This window comes from Mustela lutreola, chromosome 11, assembly GCF_030435805.1.
Source record: "Mustela lutreola isolate mMusLut2 chromosome 11, mMusLut2.pri, whole genome shotgun sequence".
Taxonomy (NCBI): Eukaryota; Metazoa; Chordata; class Mammalia; order Carnivora; family Mustelidae; genus Mustela; species Mustela lutreola.
In genome coordinates this window covers 95,713,575-95,736,394 of record NC_081300.1, presented here as the reverse complement: position 1 = coordinate 95,736,394, position 22,820 = coordinate 95,713,575, and the positions used below count along the sequence as shown (strand labels likewise).

The 22,820-nt window shown below is 47.0% G+C and overlaps 2 protein-coding genes across 3 annotated transcripts; both read left to right on the top strand.

The window, feature by feature from the left end:
- Positions 1–1,824: 1,824 nt before the first annotated feature.
- LOC131811911 (uncharacterized) lies at positions 1,825–3,299 on the top strand. The gene is made up of 2 exons (XM_059140967.1): positions 1,825–2,068; positions 2,934–3,299. The coding sequence occupies exon 2, from the start codon at positions 2,959–2,961 to the stop codon at positions 3,091–3,093; it is 135 nt and encodes a 44-aa protein (XP_058996950.1). The 5' UTR covers positions 1,825–2,068; positions 2,934–2,958; the 3' UTR covers positions 3,094–3,299.
- Positions 3,300–3,451: 152 nt separating this feature from the next.
- Positions 3,452–22,744, top strand: DIABLO (diablo IAP-binding mitochondrial protein). 2 transcript variants are annotated; one of them, XM_059140965.1, is made up of 6 exons: positions 3,452–3,617; positions 4,423–4,549; positions 10,111–10,242; positions 11,200–11,310; positions 11,464–11,560; positions 21,868–22,744. In XM_059140965.1, exons 1-6 carry the CDS (start codon positions 3,568–3,570, stop codon positions 22,062–22,064), a joined length of 714 nt encoding a protein of 237 aa, XP_058996948.1. In that variant the 5' UTR covers positions 3,452–3,567; the 3' UTR covers positions 22,065–22,744. The 2 variants fall into 2 exon arrangements, with proteins under 2 accessions (XP_058996948.1, XP_058996949.1); XM_059140966.1 differs by having other exon boundaries at positions 3,505–3,617; positions 11,266–11,310.
- The last annotated feature ends 76 nt before the right edge of the window (positions 22,745–22,820 follow it).

The following is a 22,820-nucleotide window of genomic DNA, read 5'->3' as shown; positions in this document are numbered from 1 at the left end:
AAAAACTATATTGCTTTATTAAAGAATTTGGCTACAAAATGCTCACCATCATCTGAGCTTTCAGTGAATTATAATCCCTGGTCACCATGACGAATATAATAATAATGGAAAAGCTTGAGATAGGAGAATTACCAAAATGTGACAAAGTAAGCAAATGCTGTTGGGAAGATGGCGCTCTTCTGACGGACTTGTTCAGCACAGGATTGCCAAACATCTTCAATTTTTAAAAACCACACTGTCTGCAAAGTGCAGTAACATGAGGTGTATCTCTAACGGTTAAAAGGAGGAATATGAAAAATAGCACATTTAATTCTAGAAGAGCACTGGGAAGGTTTGGCTGCTCTGGCTCTGCCGTCCCTAGAAATGGATTACAGTTAACCGTGACCTGCTGGTCTGCCTCTTGTTCTCACTTGTACATTAAAGATTGGCCTGTCACCAGGAGGAAGTGTCTGTATTCAGCAGAAATTCAAGAAGAAATAATTTTTTTTTTAAATTACCAAGTGAACGGAGTGTCTAAAACCGATAGGAAGAGGGACTGTGGTAAAATAAAGATGGCGGGTCGCACCAGGGCAGCATCCCACAGACTGATCCGTGGAGAGTCGGAATTCTGCTCTTCGGCCAGATGTATTACACGTAGTCAGAGGCTGAATAATCTGCCACAGAAAATAGAAGATGCCTTTTTGTCTGCCAGTGATCTAAGAAAAAGGCAATAATGGAAACTTTCTCAGTTGCTCTTATTTGGAAATGAATGTCTGTGAATTTTAAGCCATGTGAATGTACCATTCACATACCCTTAAGCTTCGGTTGCTGCGTTGGGGACCGGAGTCTGCAGAGCCTGGAACACCTAAGTGCTCCGAGACATCCATCTGAAGGATGTGGGAGTGAAAGCCGACCGAACTGCGCCTGCTTTAGTAGCCTCTCTTTTTCGTCTGTTGCTCTGGGGTGGGCTAAAGGTATAAATCTTAGCCATACTTTCTTTCCTTTGCCTAGACAGGACACACAAGCCCTTCAGATGACCAATTCTCTGGGGGAGCAATTACTACTCACTGGCTTCCTGAGCAGCTTGATAATGTTCCGCTCCTGTTTTCAGCAGGGCTGCGGCCGAGGCAATGATTTGATCATAACGGACCCTGATTAGATTAAGGAGCCATTTGCTTCTGGATGATGATGTTGATAAAAAAGGGTTGATGTCCACACTCCCTGCTATTTTAAAGGTCAAAAAAAAAAAAAAAACCCAGTCTTTAATCACAAACTTACAACAAAAAGCAAAATAATCTGAAGCAGCATAAAGTTTTGTGCTTTTTCTTCATTGTTACATCTGGGAAAGAGTCTGTTCTTTACTTGCCGAAACCCTAACTGGCTCTTTTTGCATCAATCCTGGGAGTTGAAATTGGTAGTGGGCTCAATGGGACGGTGCCTGTACAGTGCGTCTCTAAACTGCTAAACTCAGTCAGTTAGAATCAAGCACTCAGGAGCTCTTGGTTTTCCAAGCTCCTGTTTCTCACATACATGCATACATGCATACTCACACGTGTTTTTAAGATAACAGCCCTTGCTGTAGTTGGACAGTCATAAGTGAAAGTCATTTGTATAGTGGTTCTTCTAGTCTGAGACTCAAGAGTAGGATAGGGCTCCTCTTCAATATGAGCTTGTTAGAAAAGGATTTGGACTGTATCCCACCGGCAGCGTTGAGAAAAGCAAGACAAGAAGGGACATGAAAAAAATCCCCTAGTGTAAGCCCATCTGATCAGGAGTTTTGCAGGCATCCTTAGAGCCTGTGGGCTGTGGTGGTGAAAGCCGGGGGAGGCGGCGGGGTGGGGGGGAGGCAGGGTTGCCAGTGCCCCGCCTGGCCTGGGATGGGCTCTGCGCAGCTCCCTGATTGCTCAGGGACCACGTGGAGACTGTGATTGGTCTCTAGACCACACCTAGTTGGTGAGTGCAGCTGTTCCCTGAATATCCCACAGCTCTGCCTAGATCGCTGGAGTGCGCACACACCTACCTTCAGACACCAGACCCGGAGAGGAGCCGTGGTGCTGCTGCAGCAGAGGAGTCGTGGAAACTTTGCTGAGTGAGTGAAATGGGGGGAGAAGGAAGCTAGTGGCTGGCCCTAAGGGAAGTCGCTGGGCAGGACAGCAATGGAGATGAAGAGCTGGTTTGTGATTGTTGCCATGTAATTCCATCTGTGGTGGAAGATAGCAGGACTGGAACAGGTGCCCAGGAGCACAGTTGGGAAGGAGATAAGCCCAGAATCAAATTGATGCCCACCCCTTGGCACTCCTGCAATAGTGGCTGCCCGTGAGGACAAGCATCCTGCCCACAAAGCAAACATTTTCAAACTCTGCATGCTGTCCAGCCTTGGGGTCCAGGGAATTGCAAAGGGCGTCATTGAGGACCTGCTGTCTTCTCCCCCCCAAATGGGTCTCTCTCCTCTTCCCCTCCCAGGCAGCACTGACAGCTGGGGATGCATCTTGAGCGATGGGAAAAGCAAGCCTTACTCCACCAGGCCATTAGCAGCACTCACAGCATTAAAAATGCAGGAGGTGGATGGGAGGACAGAGGGCCTGTGATGAAGACTAATGCAGCAGCCGAGACTGGGAACAGACAGGCTTCTCTCTCCTCAGAACCCAGATCCAGATTAGGAGCCAAAGAATGAGGGGAGCTTCTGGCTTAAAAGATTTCTATAGGGTAAATGCTAAGAGGGCCTCTAGCTGGTTGTTAGGGAGAAAATCAGAACTTCGGGCTTCTTCAGCCTTAGGACAGCGTGTTTACCCTTTTGAAGGCCAGGACCTAGCCTAGCCTCCTGTGTCCACATCGCCTACGACACTGGCTGGCTCAGCAGCGCTGGCTCGGTGGCTGGGGGGTGGAGGAGGTGACCCTGCGGGGGACCGTCCCCTTTGCGCGCTCAGGGACTCCCGAGTGCCCCTGCCCCGCAGGTCCTCGGGCCTCCCGCGCACGGCGATGCCGGCCTCGTCCACCATCCACGTGCTGCAGCTGCTGCGAGAGCTGCTGGCCTTCGTCCTCCTCAGCTACACAGTGCTCATCGGGGCGCTGTTGCTGGCTGGCTGGACCACCTACTTCCTGGTGCTGAAGTGACAGCGCCCAGAGCCCCGCCCCCCGCCGTGCTCGCCTCGTGCCCGCCCCCACCCGCCCGCCCCACGGCGCGCTGCCCCGCCTCCCCGCCTCCCCGCGGGACGCGCTCTACTCGCTGACGGAAGAGCCGTGCGCCTCGCGCCCGGGCTAGGGCTGCCTCTCGAGGCACGGCCACGCCCGGGTTGGAGTTCACGCTCCCCTCACGACGGCCGACTCTGCTCCGCCCGCTCCTAGCCCTCAGGCCCAGGGCCCGCCCCGTCCCGCGCGGAAGCCGGGTCGGTTGGGCGTTCGCCGCAGCCGTTACCGCCGTTACCCTAAGCCCCGCCCCCTCCCTACCTCCCGTCCAATCCCGACTGCTCCTTCGGGTTGGGGTGTGGTCATGGGGCCAGGCCCACTCAAGAAGAGGCCGCGCCCCGTCCTCCGCTCGGGAAGCGGCGTCACTTCCGGCGTGTACGTCTGGCGTCCGGCCGCCGCGGGATGGCGGCTCTGAGGAGTTGGCTGTCGCGGAGCGTTGCCTCCCTTTTCAGGTACCGCTGCGGTCGGGTATGAGGGCAGTACCCCAAAGGGGGAGGCGCCGCAGGTAGCGCTGTGGCCGGGAGGGCAGCGCCAGTCTAGCTGGCGCTCCTTTCGCTTCTCGGCCGAGCGGGCCGCTGCGTCCCGCCCCTCTCTGGCCCGAGGACGTCCCGACTCTGCCTCCCGCCTCCCGGGGCCAAAGCCGGGGTTTCTTTCCCACTGACGGCTTTTCCGTTATTCCCCTGGGTGAACGCCGGTGCGCCCCCTCCGCAGGCTCGGGTTGGCTTTCTGGGGAGCCTCGGCCTGTGCTCGAATTCCCGCTGGCCCGTCGCCGTCACTGGAGGGAGATCTGGAGCCGCCCGGGCGAGCGGCGGGTTACGAGAGCAAGTTTTCTCTGCGGGCGGGAGGGGAGCTGGTCAGTCCCCGTTCCAGCTGTGGCCTAGCGGGGACCCTCGGAGGTCCGGAGCTGCATGCTGCCTGCGGCAGTGTTTTTTTTTTTTTTTTTCTTTTGACCCGAGGTTTTAAAAAAGCTCTGAGACGGTCTTTTAAACTTCCGCACCTGTTGCCGGTTAAACTTCGAGATCACTGTGCCCGCATCCCCGCGCGGCCAGGTGCCCGGGAGTTGGGTAGCAGCTGCTCCTTCCAGCGAGTCGGGGCTTTCCAGACTCACAGCTCCCCACCGAGCCCTGTCGTCTGGAAGGCAGACCCAGCATCTTCGTGTGGGCGCCTGCTTGGCCGAGTGTGAGTTTCCAACCCCTGCGAACTGAAGACGTACAGATTGGTAGTTCCTGCCTTCCTAAGTCCGACTTGTGTTTCTAGGTACAGACAGTGTGTTCCTGTCGTGACTAACTTCAAGAAGCGCTGCTTCTCAGAATTGATAAGACCATGGCACAAAACTGTGGCGGTTGGATTTGGCGTGACCCTGTGTGCGGTTCCCATTGCACAGGTAAAAATACTGTAGCGCCGCTGGGTGTCGCTTAGTGTGCTGGGCCTTCCTGAAGTCTCACCTGGGCAGTGAGCCATCAGGCAAGCTGTTCGTGTTGCCCAGTGTTCGCAACACTGGTTTACTTTCTCCTGTACCAGCATCATCGTCTCATAGCTGAACAGATCTAGTAATGTTTGCATTTTTAACTGTCCCATTTGGTAGGAACAGTATGTCAGGGTGGTCAAATTGTGTAAAGAGGGCGGAGAATAAGAAAGGGGATATTATAGTCTGTCAACAAAATAATCTTTCATTCAACAAAAATTTATTGAGCAACTTTAATGTGCCATACGCTGCTCTCGTAAAACTTACATTCTGGGGTGGGGGTGGGGGTGCCTGGGAGGCTCAGTCAGTTAAGAGTCTGACTCTCTTTTTATTTATTTATTTTTTTAAGATTTTATTTGTTTTAGAATGTATGCGGGGTGGGGTGGGGTGAGTAACAGAGGGAGAGGGATAAGCAGAAGCAGACTTTGCACTGAGCGTAGCACCCTATCCCAGGCTCCATCCCACAACCCAGAGATGATGATCTGAGCTGAAATCAAGAGTCTGCAGCTCAACCTGCTGAGCCACACAGGTGCCCCAAGCATCTGACTCTTGATTTAGGCTCAAGTCATGATCTCAGGGCCATGAGATCGGGCCACATTAGCCCTGCATGGGGCTCCATCCTGGGCATGGAGGCTCTTTAAGATTCTCCTTCTGCGGGGCTCCTGGGTGGCTCAGCTGGTTAAGCAACTGCCTTCTGCTCGGGTCATGATCCTGGAGTCTGGGATCGAGCCCCACATGAGGCTCTCTGATCGCCAGAGAGTCTATTTCTCCCACTGTCCTCTCTCTCTCTCAAATAAATAAAATCTTACAAAAAAAAAAATAATAAAAAGATTCTCCCTCTGCCCCTGCGGCCCCCCCACGCCCTCTCTCAAAAAAACCCAAAAAAACAAACATTCTAGGGAAAAGAGAGGATGTGATAAGGTGATGTGAAAGTCGTGATCAGAATGGTCTGAAAGAATAAGCCGTGGTAATATCTTGGAGTAGAGTTTCCCTGGCAGAAGGAACTCTTGAGTGCAAAGGCCTAGAAAGCAGGTGTGTCTACCCAATATGTTTGACCAGCAAAAGTTACTGTGGCTGGAGTGGAATGAGAAAGCATAACACACAAAGCCAGAAAATTAGCTGAGGGTCAGACTGTTTTGTCCTTTTGAGCCATCGTAAGGCTTTTGATTTTATTCAGAAAAGGCAGCCACCGAGGATTTTAACACAAGGTTGTTAAAATCTCACATGAGTTTTGTTTTGTTTTTTTAGAGATTTTTTTTATTTATTTGACAGAGATCACAAGTAGGCAGAGAGGCCGGCAGAGAGAGAGAGGGAGGAAGCAGGCTCCCTGCTGAACAGGGAGCCCGACGCGGGGCTCAATCCCATGACTCTGAGATCATGACCTGAGCCGAAGGCAGAGGCCTAACCCACTGAGCCACCCAGGCGCCCCTCACATGAGTTTTTAAAGGTTGCTTTGTGAAACTAGGAAGACCAATGGGAGATTGTTGCCCTAGTCCAGGCTTGAGTAGGCAGGCACCAGTGTAGGTGGGGAGAAGTGGACCAAATGTGGTCAGCACAAGATAATGATGGATTGAATGTGGAGTATATTCCAGGATTTTTTTTAAATTATTTTTTAAATTTTTTTTTTTTTTTTTTTTTTTTTTTTTTTTTTTTTTTTTTTTTAAAAGATTTATTTATTTATTTGACAGAGATTACAAGTAGGCAGAGAGGCAGGCAGAGAGAGAGAGAGGAGGAAGCAGGCTCCCTGCTGAGCAGAGAGCCCGATGCGGGACTCGATCCCAGGACCCTGAGATCATGACCTGAGCCGAAGGCAGCGGCTTAACCCACTGAGCCACCCAGGCGCCCCTTTTTTAAATTTTTTAAAAGAGATCTTGTTTATTATTTGACAGACAGAGATCACAAGTAGGCAGAGAGGCAGGCAGAGAGAGGGGGAAGCAGGCTCCCTGCTGATCAGAGAGCCTGATGTGGGGCTCCATCCCAGGATCCTGAGATCAGGACCCGAGCCGAAGGCAGAGGCTTAACCCACTGAGCCACCCAGGTGCCCCATTCCAGGATCTTTTAAAAAGCCTAAGCAACTGGAAGAATGGAGTTAGCATTTGTTGGAGGGGAGGGTGGTACGTTTTGGGAGGATGAAATCAAGAGTTCAGTTTTGGAAATGACAGTCTAAAGCATGTAGTAGACATCTAGGTGGAGTTGGCAGGGAGGTGATATGAAAGTGGTACCTTATTAAAAAGATCACTGATTATATGCTTTCTGAGAAAGAGCTAAATAGGAAACTAGCAAACCCCAGTTTGACAAAATAGTTCTAATACTTAAATGTGTGTTTATCACAAGATCCATTCCAGGGGCGCCTGGGTGGCTCAGTTAAGCGCCTGCCTTTGGCTCAGGTTCTGATCTCAGTGTCCTGGGATCAAGCCCAGAAGCGGGCTCAGTGGGGAGCCTGTTTCTCCTTCTTCCTCTGCTCCTCCCCTCCCCACTTGTGTTCTCTCTCTCAAATAAATAAATACAATTCTTAGAAGAAGAAAAAAAAAAAAGATCAGCTCCATTGATCACAAGTCTTTGCAGCATCTTCTGAGGCTTTCTCATGAGCCCAATCTCTGCTTGTTCATGAATTGTTGATTCTAAAACCCTTACTTGAGCACCAGGCCATTTTCTGCCACAATTAGGATAGCATTTCTTCTTCCCTTAAAACGAATTTTCTGGGTTTGTCCTTTCTCAGTTCATACACTTTTCTTCAGCCCCAGTTACCTCGGTCCTGGGCCACCTGACAGGAGCCTCAGGTCATTTTCCTGCAGGAACAGTAGTTCCACTTCTGTTTTCGGAACCGAGCAGCTCCCCACTGTGCTCTCCGCGTCCTCGACTCCTGGCGCTCTCCCCTCCCTCGTGCCCTTTGTTGTGACCAGGTCAGATCCCCGGATGTTCCCTGAATGCAGTGGATGTATTCTTCTCCTCATTATTTCTTCTTCCCCAGGCTGCCTGGCAGTTCTCATCCTGGCTATCTTCAGGCCCAAGTCCCACCTCTTTTTAATGCCTTTCAGAGTTTCTGACCAACAGTGATCTCCGTCTTTCTGACCACTCGTGCTGTAGTCTGATACTGGTTGATTGCACTCCCCTGAGTCAGCAGAGCATCACAGAAAGGGCACAAACATTGACGAAGGTGTGGTTTAAGGTCTAGATAATGTGACTTTTTGGGAGAGTTTCTGTAACAGAATATTCGGAGTTTCCATCTCCTCATCTATAAAAAAGTGGTAACACCTGGGCTGCTGGGTGCAAGTGAAAACTTGTTAGATGCAGTGTGGGCGGTGCAGCCGGTTAAGCATCTGACTCTTGGTTTAGGCTCAGGTTGTGATCTCAGGGTTGTGGGATCAAGCCCTCCGCTGAGATTAAAAGAAAATGTATTATTAAGATGTAAGTTAGAGTATATCAAAGTTAGCTTCCAGTGAGCAGAAATAATATTCTTTTCACTCTTTCTGTACCTTCAGTGCAAGATACGTAATGCTTACTTAATTGTAAAGGAAAATTCTGGATTTGTTCATGTGTCAAATATTTCTTGACTGACAACTTTTTCTTTTTTCTTATTTTTTAATTTTTAATTTTTAATTTTTTATAAAAGTATTTTTTTATCCCCAGGGGTACAGGTCTGTAATCGCCAGGTTTACACACTTCACAGCGCTCACCAAAGCACATACCCTCCCCAGTGTCCATAACCCAACCCCCCTTCTCCCAACACCCCTCCCCCAGCAACCCTGTTTGTTTTGTGAGATTAAGAGTCATCTTTTTTTTTTTTTTTAAAGATTTTATTGGGGCACCTGGGTGGCTCAGTGGTTTAAGCCTCTGCCTTCAGCTCAGGTCATGATCTCAGGGTCCTGGGATCGAGCCCCGCATCGGGCTCTCTGCTCAGCGGGGAGCCTGCTTCCCCCTCTCTCTCTGCCTGCCTCTCTGCCTACTTGTGATCTCTCTCTATCAAATAAATAAATTAAAAAATATATTTAAAAAAAAAAAGATTTTATTTATTTATTTGACAGAGATCACAAGTAGGCAGAGAAGCAGGCAGGTGGGGGGGCAGGCTCCCCGCTGAGCAGAGAGCCCGATGCGGGGCTCGATCCCAGCACCCTGAGATCATGACCTGAGCCGAAGGTAGAGGCTTTAACCCACTGAGTCACCCAGGCACCCCAAGTAGAGCATTCTTATAAACCTTTCATAATTCAGCATACAGTGAAGAGTATCTTTCCAAAAGCTCATGTTATGACACTTTGGTTTTTGCAAAGAACATTTAGTCCAGTGACAGCTTTTTTTCTTTGTAAACCTGAAAATCCTCTCTGGACTTTTGGTGTTTGAAGTCAGCTACGAATACAGTCAGATACCTTTAAAGCAAAGAAACGTCACGCAAACTTTCAGAAAGCAGGGAATACTTGAATTTAGTTAAGGTGGCCATACTTCCTTAACTCTTGAGATAGTTACATTGGCTTTTTTTTTTTTTTTTTTTTTTTAAATAGCTGAGGTTAGAGTGAAGAGCCCCACCCCCTACCCAGGACTGTACTGTTCCTTCTGCTCAGAATCGCTCTCCCCCATCCACCCACTTACTTTCTTAGACTCAGCTTATCCCTCATCAACTCTGTAAAGCCTCTTTAAGCTATTTTCATGCAATACAGAAGTGACTGTTTTTCATGCATGCCCCTACTTGTAGCTTGTACAGACGTCTGGAGCGCCTGGGTGGTTCAGTCAGTTTAGTGTCCGCCTTCGGCTCAGGTCATGATCTCAGGGTCCAGGAATCAATCCCCATGGCCCGCTCCCTGCTCAGCAGGTGGTCTTCCTCTCCCTGGTGCTCTTTTTCTCTCAAATAAATACAATCTTTAAAAAAAGATACACAGGGGTGCCTGGGTGGCTCAGTGGGTTAAAGCCTCTGCCTTCGGCTCAGGTCATGATCCCAGAGTCCTGGGATCAAGCCCCACATCGGGCTTTCTGCTCAGCAGAGAATCTGCTTCCCTTCCTCTCTCTCTGCCTGCCTCCTTGCCTACTTGTGATCTCTGTCTGTCAAATAAATAAATAAAATTTAAAAAAAAAAAGATACACAAACTTCGGCCATAGCTCCCATGGTACTTGATTTGCATTAATTGTTCAAGTTCTCTCTCAGCCCCAGCGCCTCCCCTTGCCCATCTGAAATCTTTGAGGACAGAGAATATATCTTATGTGTCTTCATATCCCAAGCATCTAGCACTGTGGTAATGAATGAATCATAACTTCATCAGATTTGTTGGTTATAATTACTAGACTTTTATTTCATGTAGAGAAATGCTTGGCTTTTTGGAACATGGCATAAAGAATCCGAGTAGATGGGAGGCGCGCTCCTATATGGTCTTTAAGAGCCAGAACAAAGCCTAAAAAGAAAACAAGCAGTTGCAGTGTGGCAAGTGTTTTTCACTTGTTTCTCAGTTTGAGCTTCAGGTTAGAAGTTGAGTGAAAATGTTTATATCTTTCAGAAATTGGAACCTCATTCTCTTAGTAATGACGCGTTAATGAGGAGGGCTGTGTCTTTGGTGACAGACAGCACCTCCACCTTTCTCTCGCAGACCACATACGCACTGATTGAAGCGATCACTGAATATACTAAGGTAAGTGTCTTCCTGTTGAGTCTTGATCTAAACCAGGGGTTAGCCAACTATGGCTTGTAAACCAAATCTAGCGGGGTATCTGTTGCTGTGGCAACGCTGGAGTGTTGCCAGCCTCCTTTGTCTCTATGTTCTATATTTGTCTATATCTCTCTGTATTTTCTAAGACTGCTTCTGTAGGTTGAAGAGTTGTAACAGACTATAGGGCCTATAAAGCCTAAAACAAAACAAAAGTTGGTTGAGCCCTTGACCTAAAGCAGTGATTTTTAGATTTTTTTTTCCAGGAACGCTTTTTAAAAGAAAAGAAAAATTGGTTTTTTAAGATGTATTTATTTGACAGAGACACAGCGAGAGAGGGAACACAAGCAGTGGGAGAGGGAGAAGCAGGCCTCCTGCCGAGCAGGGAGCCCAATGCGGGGCTCAATCCCAGGACCCTGGGATCACGACCTGAGCTAAAGGAAGCCACTCAGCGACTGAGCCGCCCAGGCTCCCTGAGAAAGAAAAATCTTTAAATACAGCAGCCCAGTTTATAAGACAAAACCAAGCTGATTAGGTGCAGTTACAAATAAAGGGGTCTAGAGAGTCTCCTACTCGCAGCACCAGGCGCTTCACTGTGGGGACAGTGTGAAAACCACTTACTCCCGTACAGAGGTATCTGGATAATCCAAACCCTTGTTTATTGGTCTATTGTACCTTCATTTTTCACAGTTTTCCCCTCTGCCTTCTGAGTTTTTCCTCTACATTGTAATCTCTCTGTCTGAATTCCTAACAAACTTTTAGAAACACAGAATTTGACAAGTGGAAGTGTGTATGTCCTGGGATAATGCCTCCACCTGCCGCGGTAGTGCGGCTTCAGGGGCGTGGAAGGACAGAGTGGGTCGCTGTAACAGGACTCTCTCCCCTTGGGGTGTAATCCCACAGGTCCGAACATGCCTCACTTACTTTATTCTGTATTTGTAGGCTGTTTATACCTTAATTTCTTTGTACCGACAATATACAAGTTTACTTGGGAAAATGAATTCACAGGAGGAAGATGAGGTGTGGCAGGTGATCATAGGAGCCAGAGTTGAGGTAAGCAGAACGTTAACGGACATTTCTGTATTAGTGCCCCTGCCCCGTTGTGCTGTCTAACAGTGACTGTGCTCTAAGTCTGTCTGGAATAAGCCCGTGTTACGTGCTCATTAACCTCTTCGTGTTATCTCATGTGCCATGTTTAATTTACAGATGACTTCAAAACAGCAAGAATACTTGAAGCTGGAAACCACTTGGCTGACTGCACTTGGTCTTTCAGAGATGGCGGCAGAAGCTGCGTACCAAACTGGTAGGTTCAGAGTGTACTGCCAAGGGGCCCTTTGAGTTTTCGTCTGGCTGTAAAATGAGGGATTTAGATTCGTCTAAGGCCCACGTGGCTGTACCTTTGTGAGAAAGTTCCCCATTTCCACTAGCTAGGGAGTCCGTATCTAGAAAACAATGCAGCTATTGCCCATTAGAATAATGGCATCTAAATCATTTTTAAGCATTTTGTTCCTTTTATAACCCCGGTATTTATGGATAACTGGGCGTACTGTGGCACGTTGGAGACTGGAGACCACCCGTTGATGTGAACCTGTATAGATGGGAGAAATGGAGACCTGGACTCCTAGTCAGTGACAAATCCAGGACGAGGAATAGCTACCATTTATTGAATACTGGTCTGTTCCATGCTTTGCAGTAAGTATTTTATAGGCATTGTAATGTAAGGAACTGAGGATTAGCATCCCCACGTCTGCACATGAAGAAAATGGGGACCCAAGGGTTACGAAATGCACTGAGATATGCTGGGTGCGTAAGGAAGCAGCCACACCGGCATTCAGCACAGTGCTAAAGCCTCTGCATCTCCGGGTCCCTGTATAGAAAATGCGGTTCTGCATTCACCAGGATGTTTTCTAGACCTCTCGATCCACCCAGTGGGCGTGAGCTAAAGGTTTTTAACTATATTTTGAAGAAAACTCTATTCTTACCTGAATTGGTCTCAAACTGGGTAGCTCACAGAAATTTCTGTTTTCTGACTTTCAGATAATAGACTAGGGTCTGTAGCACCAAATCTTAAAAAGGATATAATATGTATTTTTAAAACTAAAAACAAAAAAGAAGTCTTAGTTAACTAAAGGAATCTGCGATCCTAGAGGCACAGGTGGAATGAAGGGTGAAACTGACGTAGGAGCAGGGTTTCGAGATACAGTGAACAGGAACGTTTGCTGGGGCAGCCTGGCGTGAACATTGCCAGGCAGCCTTAGATTGAGCTGGAGAAAAGGGAAAATAAAAGTGTAACAATTATCTGGGAAAAAAACTTTCACAAAACTGATTATTAGGGTTCACACTTTAAATCATGACAAAAAAGGCTCAATGTAAAACATACAAAGAAAAATACTTCAACTATAAGAAAAGAGATTTACCTACGAAGGGAGTATATTCTGATATGGCTTCTGATCAACAACCCTGGATATAAGGCGATAAGTCAGTAACCTATAATTTTACATCCAGTGAAATATTTCAGACCTAAAAATACTGTTTACCAACCGCATATGCTTTCTGAAAAAAACCACTTTTTGAAGAAAAAAATTAGGAAAGAACTGAGATAGAAGAATGAAAAAAATTCAGTAAAACTTGTAAACTTGTCAAAACTTCCGAATGTTAAATCAGTTTAGGAAAGAAGTGAAAGCATGCTGATAGTTGTTTTGAAAAGAAAAGGTAGACATCATCAGCTCAACATTAGACCGTGCTAAACAAAGAAAACTTGGTAAATTCAATTAAGACAGGGAAGTTTTAAAACAAATAGAACAAGTTCCAACATAAGTCATCACAGTAACTGAATATGTTAAATTAAAAAAAAAAAAAAAAATCACCGACCGTGGTACCTCAGTGGCTCAGTTAGCGTCTTCCTTCAGCTCAGGTCATATCCCAGCTCCCGGGATGAAGCCCTGCATGCCTCAGCAGGGAGCCTGCTTCTTCCTCTCCCTCTGCTTGTACTGTCAAATAAATAAAAATCTTTTTTTTTTTTTTTAAAGATTTTTATTTATTTGACGGACAGAGATCACAAGTAGGCAGAGAGAGAGGAAGGGAAGCAGGCTCCGGGAGCCCAATGCGGGGCTTGATTCCAGGATCCTGGGATCATGGCCCGAGCCAAAGGCAGAGGCTTTAACCCACTGAGCCACCCAGGTGCCCCAAATAAATAAAATCTTAAAAAAAAAAAAATCACAGCTAAAACAAAATGATGTAGGAAGATTGAAAATTACAAAAAGCTAAATCAAATCATTATTGACAGAAAGCTGCTCCAGAATGCTGGCAGAGAAGTGTCAGAGTAAGGATTCAAGACTAAAAGAACATTAAAACAGTTCAGAGGGTATCAGTCATTGGGCAGTGTGCCTGATAAGGAATTCAAAGTCATGTTCATAAAGATACTGGACTTGAAGAAGAATGTGGATGAACAGAGAATTTTAACAAAGAAAATGCTAAAAAGGGTGCCTGCATGGCACAGTAGGTTAAGCGTCTGGCAACACGGTTCCGGCTCAGGTGGTGATCTCCAGGTTGTGAGATCGAGCCCCATACGGGGTTCCATACTCAGCACAGAGTCTGCTTGAGATTTTCTCCCCCTCCTCCTGCTCGCTCTCTCTCTCTCAAAAAAACAAACCACCAGTCAGAGGTGAAGAATTTAACCGAAATAAAAAAACACACCAGAAGGAGTCAACAGCAGACTAGGGGATGCAGAAGAATGGGTCAGCGACGTGGAAGACACCGTGATGGAAAACAAGCTGAACAGCAAAAATTAAAAAATGAAAACTGGTTAAGGGAACTCGGTGACATCAAGTGTAATAGCATTTGCACTATAGGGATCCCAGAAGAAGAAGAGACAGAAGGGGGCAGAAAACGTTCCTAATCCGAAAAAGGAAACAGACCTCCAGGTCCAGGAAGCACAGAGAGCTCTTAATGAGGTGAACCTAAGGAGATCCGCACCAGGACACAATATTGCCAAAGTGATGATAAACCATTTTACAAACAGCAAAACCATTACAGGCAAGGGATACCCCAGAACAGGTATTTGATAGCTGGTTTTTCAGCACAAACTTTGCAGGCCAGAAGGAAGTGGCATAGTATGTGGAAAGTGCTAAAAGGAAAAAACCTACAACCAAGAATACCCAGAATACCCATTCAAAACATAAGGAAAGGTAGTTTCCCAAACAAAAGTTTGAAGGAGTTCGTCACCACTAGCCCAGCCATATAGGACGTGTTAAAGAAAATTCTGAAAGGAAGAAATTGCACAAATAAAAGCAAATATATTTGGTAAAAATATTATTCATTTAGAAAAGCATGGTGGTTAAACCACAAAAGTAGTAAAAATCTATTATATCTATAAAAATTACTCAAGGGATATACAAAATGTAAAATAAGACCTACATAAAACATGGGGGGCAGGGGAGTAAAAATGTAGTGCTTTTAGGATGTGTTTGAACTTAAGCTACTAACACCTTAATAAAGACGACAGTGCATGTAAGATGTTACATAGGAACCTAATGGTAGCCCAAAATCAAAAATCTATAATAGATAAACAAAGGAACAAAACCATCAAACTCATAAGAGAAAAGAAAGGAAGAGAAACAGAAACAGCCAGAAAACAATTACAAAATGGCAGTAAGTACATACTTAATACTACCTTTAGATGTAAATGGACTAAGTGCTCCAATCGGAAGACATAGGGTGACTGGATTAAAAAAAAAAAAAAAGACCCATTTATAAGCTTCCTTCAAGAGACTCATTTCAGACTTAAAGACACATACAGACAAAGTGAAGGGATGGAAGAAATATATACACTATGTGGATGGGGGGGGCAGGTAGGGCTGCTTCTACCAGATGAACAGACTAAAACAAAGTGTACAGTGGGACACCGGGGTGGCTCGGGCACTTGAGCATCTGCCTCTTGATTTTGGCCAAGATCGTGATCAAAGGGTCATGAGATTAAGCCCTGTGTGGGCTCCACACGAGGCCTGGAGCCTGCTTAAGATTCTCTCTTGGGCACGTGGGTGGGACAGTGTGTTGAGGATCTGACGGACTCTTGGTTTCAGCTCCGTTCACGAGATTGAACACAGCGTCAGGCTCCACACCCCGCTCGGAGTCTGCTCGAGATCTCACTGTCTCTCCCTCTGCACTTCCATCCCCCACAAGCACTGTGCCTCTAAAATAAACCTTTAAAGAAGAAAAATTTCTCTTTCCCTTTCCCCCTCACTTCCCATGTGTGTGTGCGTGTGTGTGTGTGTGTGTGTGTGTGCTCGACCTAACAACAACAACGACAGTAGCAGGAGACAGAGGAGGGCAGTACATAATGATAAAGGAATCCATCTGAGACTGAACCGTCGTAAATACACACCCAACATAGGAGCACCTGTATATAGCAAATACAGACAGAAAGGGAGAAGTTGACAGTAACACAGTGATAACAAGGGGCTTCACCCCGCTTGCATCAAAGGATGGACAATACAGACAGAAAGGAAGGAAACAGTGGCTTGGAATGCATTAGCCCAGATGGATCTAACATTCACACCCACAACATCCCAACCTAAAACAGAATATACATTCTTTTCAAGTGCACATGGAAAGTTCTTCAGGATAGCTCATATGTTAAGCCTTAAAACAAGTCTTAAGTTTAAAATTGAAATCCTCCCAAGTATATTTTCCTTCCACTATGAATTGAGACAAGAAATCAATTTCAAGAAAAAAAAAAAAACTTGAAAAATACACAGACACATGTAAACGAGTGGGTCAACCAAGAAAACAAAGATCAAAAAATACGTGGAGAAAAATGGAAACATGATGGTCTGAAGTCTTTGAGACACAGCAAAAGCAGTTCTGCATTTGCAGTAACACAGGCCTACCTCAAGAAACAAGAAACAATTCAAAAAAATCTAACCTTACACCTAAAGGAACCAGAAAAAGAAGAACAAAGCCCAAAGCTAGTAGAGGGAACAAAATAATAAAGATTGAAGCAAAAATAAATGGGACTTTTTTTTTTTTTTTTTAAAGATTTTATGTATTTGACAGGGCTAGAGAGGAAGTACAAGCACGGGGAGTAGGAGAGGGAGAAGCAGGCTTCCTGCTCAGCAGGGAGCCGGATGTGGGGCTTAATCCCAGGACCCCAGGATCATGACCTGAGCCAAAGGCAGATGCTTAATGACTGAGCCACCCAGGCGCCTAAATGGGAAATTTTAAAAAATAGATCAGTAAAGCCAGGGGCGCCTGGCTGGTATTGACTCTTGACCTTGGGTTTTTGGGTTTGAGCCCCAGATTGGGGTATAGAGATTACTCAAAGAATAAAAAAAGAAAAAGAAAATGAAGCCAAGAGTTCTTTGTTTCAAAAGATAGACAAAATGGATAAACCTTCACCAGACGCATTAAAAAAAAAAAAAAAGTGTTGAGAATTGGAAATGGAAGAGAAATAATGAACACCACAGAGATACAAAGGTTTAAAAGAACATTATGAAAAACTATATGCCAACAAATTGGACAATCTAGAAGAAATACTAAATTCCTAGAAATAGAAAATCTGGGACGCCTGGGTGGCTCAGTTGTTGAGTATCTGCCTTTGGCTCAGGTCATGATCCCGGAGTCCTGGGATCAAGCCCCGCATCGGGCTCCCTGCTCAGTGGGAAGCCTGCTTCTCCCTCTCTCACTTCCTCTGCTTGTGTTCCCTCTCTTACTGTGTCTCTGTCAAATAAATAAATAATTTAAAAAAAAAAAAAAAAAACTTCCAAAAAGTGAATTAGGAAGAAACAGAAAATTGGAACAGAAAAATTATTAGTAATGAGATGGAATTTAAAAAAAAAAAAAAAAAACCTCCCAACATACAAAAGTCCAAGGCCAGATGGCTTCACCAAATTGAATTCCACCAAACATTTTAAAAAGAAATACCTATTCTTCTCAGACTACTCTGAAAAAGAGAAGACAAAAGAAAATTTCCAAATTCACTCTACAAGGCTAGCATTATCCCAACACCAAAACCAAAGACACTGCAAAAAGAAGAAAACCAGGGATGCCTGGGTGGTGCAGTCCCTTCACCTTCCTACTCTTGGTGTCCGTTCCAGTCCGGATGTCACGGTCAGAAGATCAAGCCCCTGCACCAGGCTCCGCACTCAGCTTTCTCCCTTTTCCTCCGTCCATCCCACTTCCACCCCACCCCACCCCACCACACACACACACCCACTCTCTCTCATAAATATTTAAAAGAAAACCAAAAACCAGTATCTCTGATGCACATAGATGCAAAAATCCTCAATAAGACATTAGCAAACTGGGGTGCCTGGACGGCTCAGTCCGTTAAGCCTCTGCCTTTGGCTCAGGTCATGATCCCGGGGTCCTGGGATCCAGCCCCGAGTCGTGCTTCCTGCGCAGTGGGAGGCTGCTTCTCCCTCTGCTGCTGTCCCTCCTGCTTGTGCTCATGTGAGCACACTTGTCAAGTAAAATCTTAATATATTAGCAAACTGAGCTCAGTCATACATTAAAAAGATCATATAGCAATATCAAATGAAATGTATTCTAGGGATGAAAGGATGGTTCGAGATCTGCGAATCAGTGTGACACCTCATGGTAGTAAGAGGAAGGATAAAAACCATAGGTGCAACTCAAAGAATGCAAAAAAAAAATTTTTTTTTTGACAAAATAAAGCATCCAGTCATACTATCCTCTCAACAGAGTGTGTTTAGAGAGAACATCCCCCCCAACAAAATAAAGGCCATATATGAAAAACCCATAGCTAACATCATACTCAGTGGTTTACTAAAGGGAGCGGGGAGAAAAAGGATTAACAAGGGGCACCTGGGTGGCTTAGTTGGTTGAACTAATCTGACTAATCCGACACTTGATTTCAGCTTGAGGTATGGTCTCGAGGTTGTGGGATTGCAACCTGTGTTGGGCTCCTTGCTGGGCACGGAGTCGGCTTGGTATTTTCTCTCTCCTTTTCCCTCTGCCCCTCCCCCGCTTACACACACACACACACACACACACACACACAAAATAAATGAAAATCCTTTAAAAATCTTAACCATTTACAGTTGCACCCAGAACAATAAAATACTTGGGGAAAAATTTATCCAAGGAGGTGACAGACACATACTGTCAAAACTATGAGACACTGAGGAAAGAAATTGAAGACAACAGAGATGTAAAGACACACCATGCTCTCGCGCGTTGGAAGAATTAATATTGTTAAGATAATGCTGCTCTCCCAAACAAGCTACAGAGTCCGTGCAGCCCCGCCACTGTACTAGTAGCATTTTTCACAGAACTGGAATAATCCTCAAGTTCGTATGGAACCATACAAGACTCTGACTAGCCAAAGTGATCTTGAGAAAGTAGAACAAAGCAGGAGGTATCAGTCCTGGATGTCAAAGCACACTCCGCACCTGCGGGAGGACAGTGTGGTACGGGCACAGACAGACTGATGGACGCCACAGGAGAGGGGGCGGGCCCGGAAGTGAACGCACACCGTGTGCTCAGCGGATCTGCGACCAAGGCGGCAAGACTGCGGGGAAAAGACGGTCTGTTTCCCAACAGATGGTGTTGGGAAGACTGGACAGCTACACTCAGGAGTGAAACCGGGTCACTTTGACACCGCGCCCACAAAAATAAACAGATTGAAGACCCGAGTGTGAGGCTGGAAACCATAAACCTGAAAGCAAGCGTAGGCAGTAATGCCAGCCATCACCCTCAACAGCACATGTATGGGGAACAAAAAAATAATAATTGGGACTACACCCGCCGAAATTAAAAGCTTTACCAGAGCAAAAGAAACTACCAGCAAAACAAAAAGGCAAGCTAATGAATGGGAGAAGATACTTTGTAAATTATATATCCGACAAGGGGTTAATATCCAAAATACATACAGAACTTACACAATGCAACACACACACAAAAAGAAATCCAGTTTAAAAACAAGCAGAGAGGGATGCCTGGGTGGCTCAGTTGGTTAAGCCGATGCCTTCGGCTCAGGTCATGATCCTGGAGTTCCTGGATCGAGTCCCACATCGGGCTCCCTGCTCTGCGGGGAGCCTGCTTCTCCCTCTGACCTTCTCCCCTTTCCTGCTCGCGCACACGCGCGTGCGCTCTCTCTCTCGCAAATAAAATCTTCAAAAAGAATAAAACAGGCAGAGGACCTGAAGAGATATTTTTCCAAAGAAACATAGATGGCCAACGGACACATGAAAAGATGCTCAACAACCCTAATAACCAGGGAAATGCAAATCAAAACCACAAGAGAACCCCGCACGCCTGTCGGAACGGCTCCCGTCAGAAAGGCGGGAAGTAACAAGTGCTGGCCAGATGGGAGGAAAGGGAGCCCTTGCGCACGGTTAGTCGGGATGTAAGTGGGTGCACCCACCGCAGGAAACAGTATGGACGTTCCTCAAAAAAATAAAAATAGAGGGATGCCTGGGTGGCTCAGTTGGTTGGACGACTGCCTTCAGCTCAGGTCATGATCCCGGAATCGCAGGATCGAATCCCACATCGGGCTCCCAGCTCCATGGGGAGTCTGCTTCTCCCTCTGACCTTCTCGCTCATGCTCTCTCTCACTGTCTCTCTCTCTCAAATAAATAAATAAATCTTAAAAAAAATAAAAATAAAAATAAAAATAGAAATACAGTATGACCCACTAATTCCACTACTGGGTACTTACCCAAAGAAAACAGAGACACGTTCAAAAAGATACATGCCCCCCAGTGTTTACAGCATTATTTACAAGAGCCAAGATATGGAAGCAACCCGGAGATGAGTGGATAAGGAAGTTGGGAATGACGTATGCGTGTGAAATAAAACATGTAAGAAGATTTACAGACGTAGGGGCGTCTGGGTGGCTCAGTCGGTTAAGCATCCAACTCTGGATTTCTGGTCAGGTCATGATCTCAGGGTTGTGAGGGAGCCCCCATTGGGGCTGTGTGCCCAGTGGGGAGTCTGCTTAGGATTTTCTCCTCTCAGCCCCTTCCCCCAACTTTTGCGCTTGCTCGTGCTCTCTGAATAAAAACTTATTTTAAAGGTTTCATTTATTTGACAGGCAGAGATCACAAGCAGGCAGAGAGGCAGGCAGAGGGAAGCAGGCTCCCTGCTGAGCAGAGAGCCCGATGCGGGGCTCAATCCCAGGACCCTGGGATCGTTACCTGAGCTGAAGACAGAGGTTTAACCCACTGAGCCACCCAGGCGCCCCAATAAATAAAAATCTTAACGGGGGCGCCTGGGTGGCTCAGTGGGTTAAGCCGCTGCCTTCGGCTCAGGTCATGATCTCGGGGTCCTGGGATCGAGTCCTGCATCGGGCTCTCTGCTCAGCGGGGAGCCTGCTTCCCCCTCTCTCTCTCTCTGCCTGCCTCTCCGTCTACTTGTGATTTCTCTCTGTCAAATAAATAAATAAAATCTTAAAAAAAAAAAAAAAATCTTAACGGACACCAAACCCAGGCTATTTTGTGGAGAATCTTAGCAAATCTTCAAGAAACAGAATTCCTGTGTTACAGAAAGCATACCAGTGCATAGAGCATGATGGCCAGTCTCCTACCTGTTGTCACTGTACAAAGTCAGCATGGGCCTGACCCCCAACTGTACTAGGTAAGCACTGGAACAAAACTATGGTCCGCATCACTTATATGGACGTAAGGCCAAATGTCGCCAGCCATTCACCCTTAAAATACAAGATGCTTCAATACTGAAAAAACCTATCAACATAACTCACTACTTGAGATTATCTGCAGTAGAGGAGGAAGGCGGCCATGTCATGTCAGTACATGCCCTGAAGCCATCAGTGAAAGGTACCCATTTATGCCATAAACCTGAGTACAGTTACAAATAGAATTTTCCTAACATGATAAAGGTTAAGTAACTCTACTTAGTAAATATGAGAGGTATTCCCATCAAGGTCAGAAATAAGAGCGGTGCTTACAATTCTCCAGTGCCTTTAACACTGTACTGAGATTCTTAATACAGTAAGGTTGGAAAGAACCAGATCTTCTCTAGATCAGTTTATAGGTAGAGCTCTGTGATGTACTAGAAGCAGGTAGACAGGATGATAGAGCCCAAAAACATTTTTAAAGGAAAAAAAATGGCAAAAATATGTTCAACACGTAAAGACACAAAAGATAACAGTATTTCTCTGTGCGCTCCATACGTATAAAAGATGAGAAGCATGCCCTTTGAACTTCAGCAGAGGTTATCTCTGAAGATTGGGTAGGGTGATGAGAGGTCTTTGACAATTCCACGGAGCTGTTAAGTTGTCCAAAAGAAATGTGTTTCTTGTGTAAATTCCTAAGGCGTCTGGACTAAGCTGTGTGCTATAAAGAGATTGTGGGAATTGTAATTATTAATGTAGCGGCTGGTAGCTAGAGAAAGACGCAGACCTCGGTGTGGCGGTAGAAAGGTCTCTGCTGTGCGGAGAGAGGGAGGACCGGGGGGGGGGGGGGGGGGGCGCGCAGGGCAAGTCTCCAAGAGGGAAGCGCTCGGATGCCAGCCACGGAGCCAGCCACGGAGCCCCAGGCTTTCCTCACCCGCCCCGCCCCCCCCCCCCCCCCCCCCCCGTGCCTTCCGCCCTGTGCAACCATCCAGCCCAACCGTCCCCTCTTTCGGCAGGAGCAGATCAGGCCTCGATCACCGCCAGGAATCACATCCAGCTGGTGAAGTCACAGGTGCAGGAAGTGCGCCAGCTTTCCCAGAAAGCAGAAACCAAGTTGGCAGAAGCACAGACAGAGGAGCTCCGGCAGAAAACCCGGGAGGACGGGGACGAGAGGGCCGAGCCGGAGCAGGAAGCCTACCTGCGCGAGGACTGAGCGCCCGAGCGGCTGCCCGCGTCTGCCGCTTCAGCCGGGGAGAGCAGGGGCGGCTGCCATCCGGCCTGGGGCGGCCCAGCCTTCTCTGGACGGAGGGGAAGCAGCGGTCCCGCCCTGGCCCATCAGGCCGGAGGCCTTAGTGAGCTGGGAGCGCCTGGCCCCTGGCCTCCCCACGCGAGGAGCTGGTTCTCGGCCCCGGGGCACTCCCCCTGTTCCACGCGGACCCCACTCAGCACAGCTTCCCACCCCCCATCTTTCTACCTCCCCCCAGCGCCGCTCAGCAGCCTGGCCGGAGAGGGGGGTCCTGTTTCGTCGTGCCCACGAGTTCAGTAGCTGGTTAACGTCCCTTTCCCGTCTTACATTTTCAGATAAGGTTTAGTCTTTGCTCCCCCCACAGAAATGTGTGTTGTTTTGGGGAAAGGGGAGCCTGTTCATAAGATTTCTTTTGACGTGTTTCTGATGCCTTCTGTGATCTGGCCCCGTTGCCCGTAAGGACAGCTGGAGCCCAGGCGCCAGGAGCCCATTACTGTTCCGGAGCTGAACGCGGAGTGTTTACCTGGAGCTCAACAGGACACACTCCAGCCCGCGCTGCTCGGTTCCTTCGAGCGTCTCTATTGTATCTGAAGGAGAATAATCGTTTTGTTTTGCACTTCAAAAAGAACCCGTTGGTGTGTATACTCCGGGCCCTGTGCAGCCTCCTTCCTTCACTTCCAGACTGGCAGAGCCACACGGGGCTCCAGGAATCCCCCCACCCCG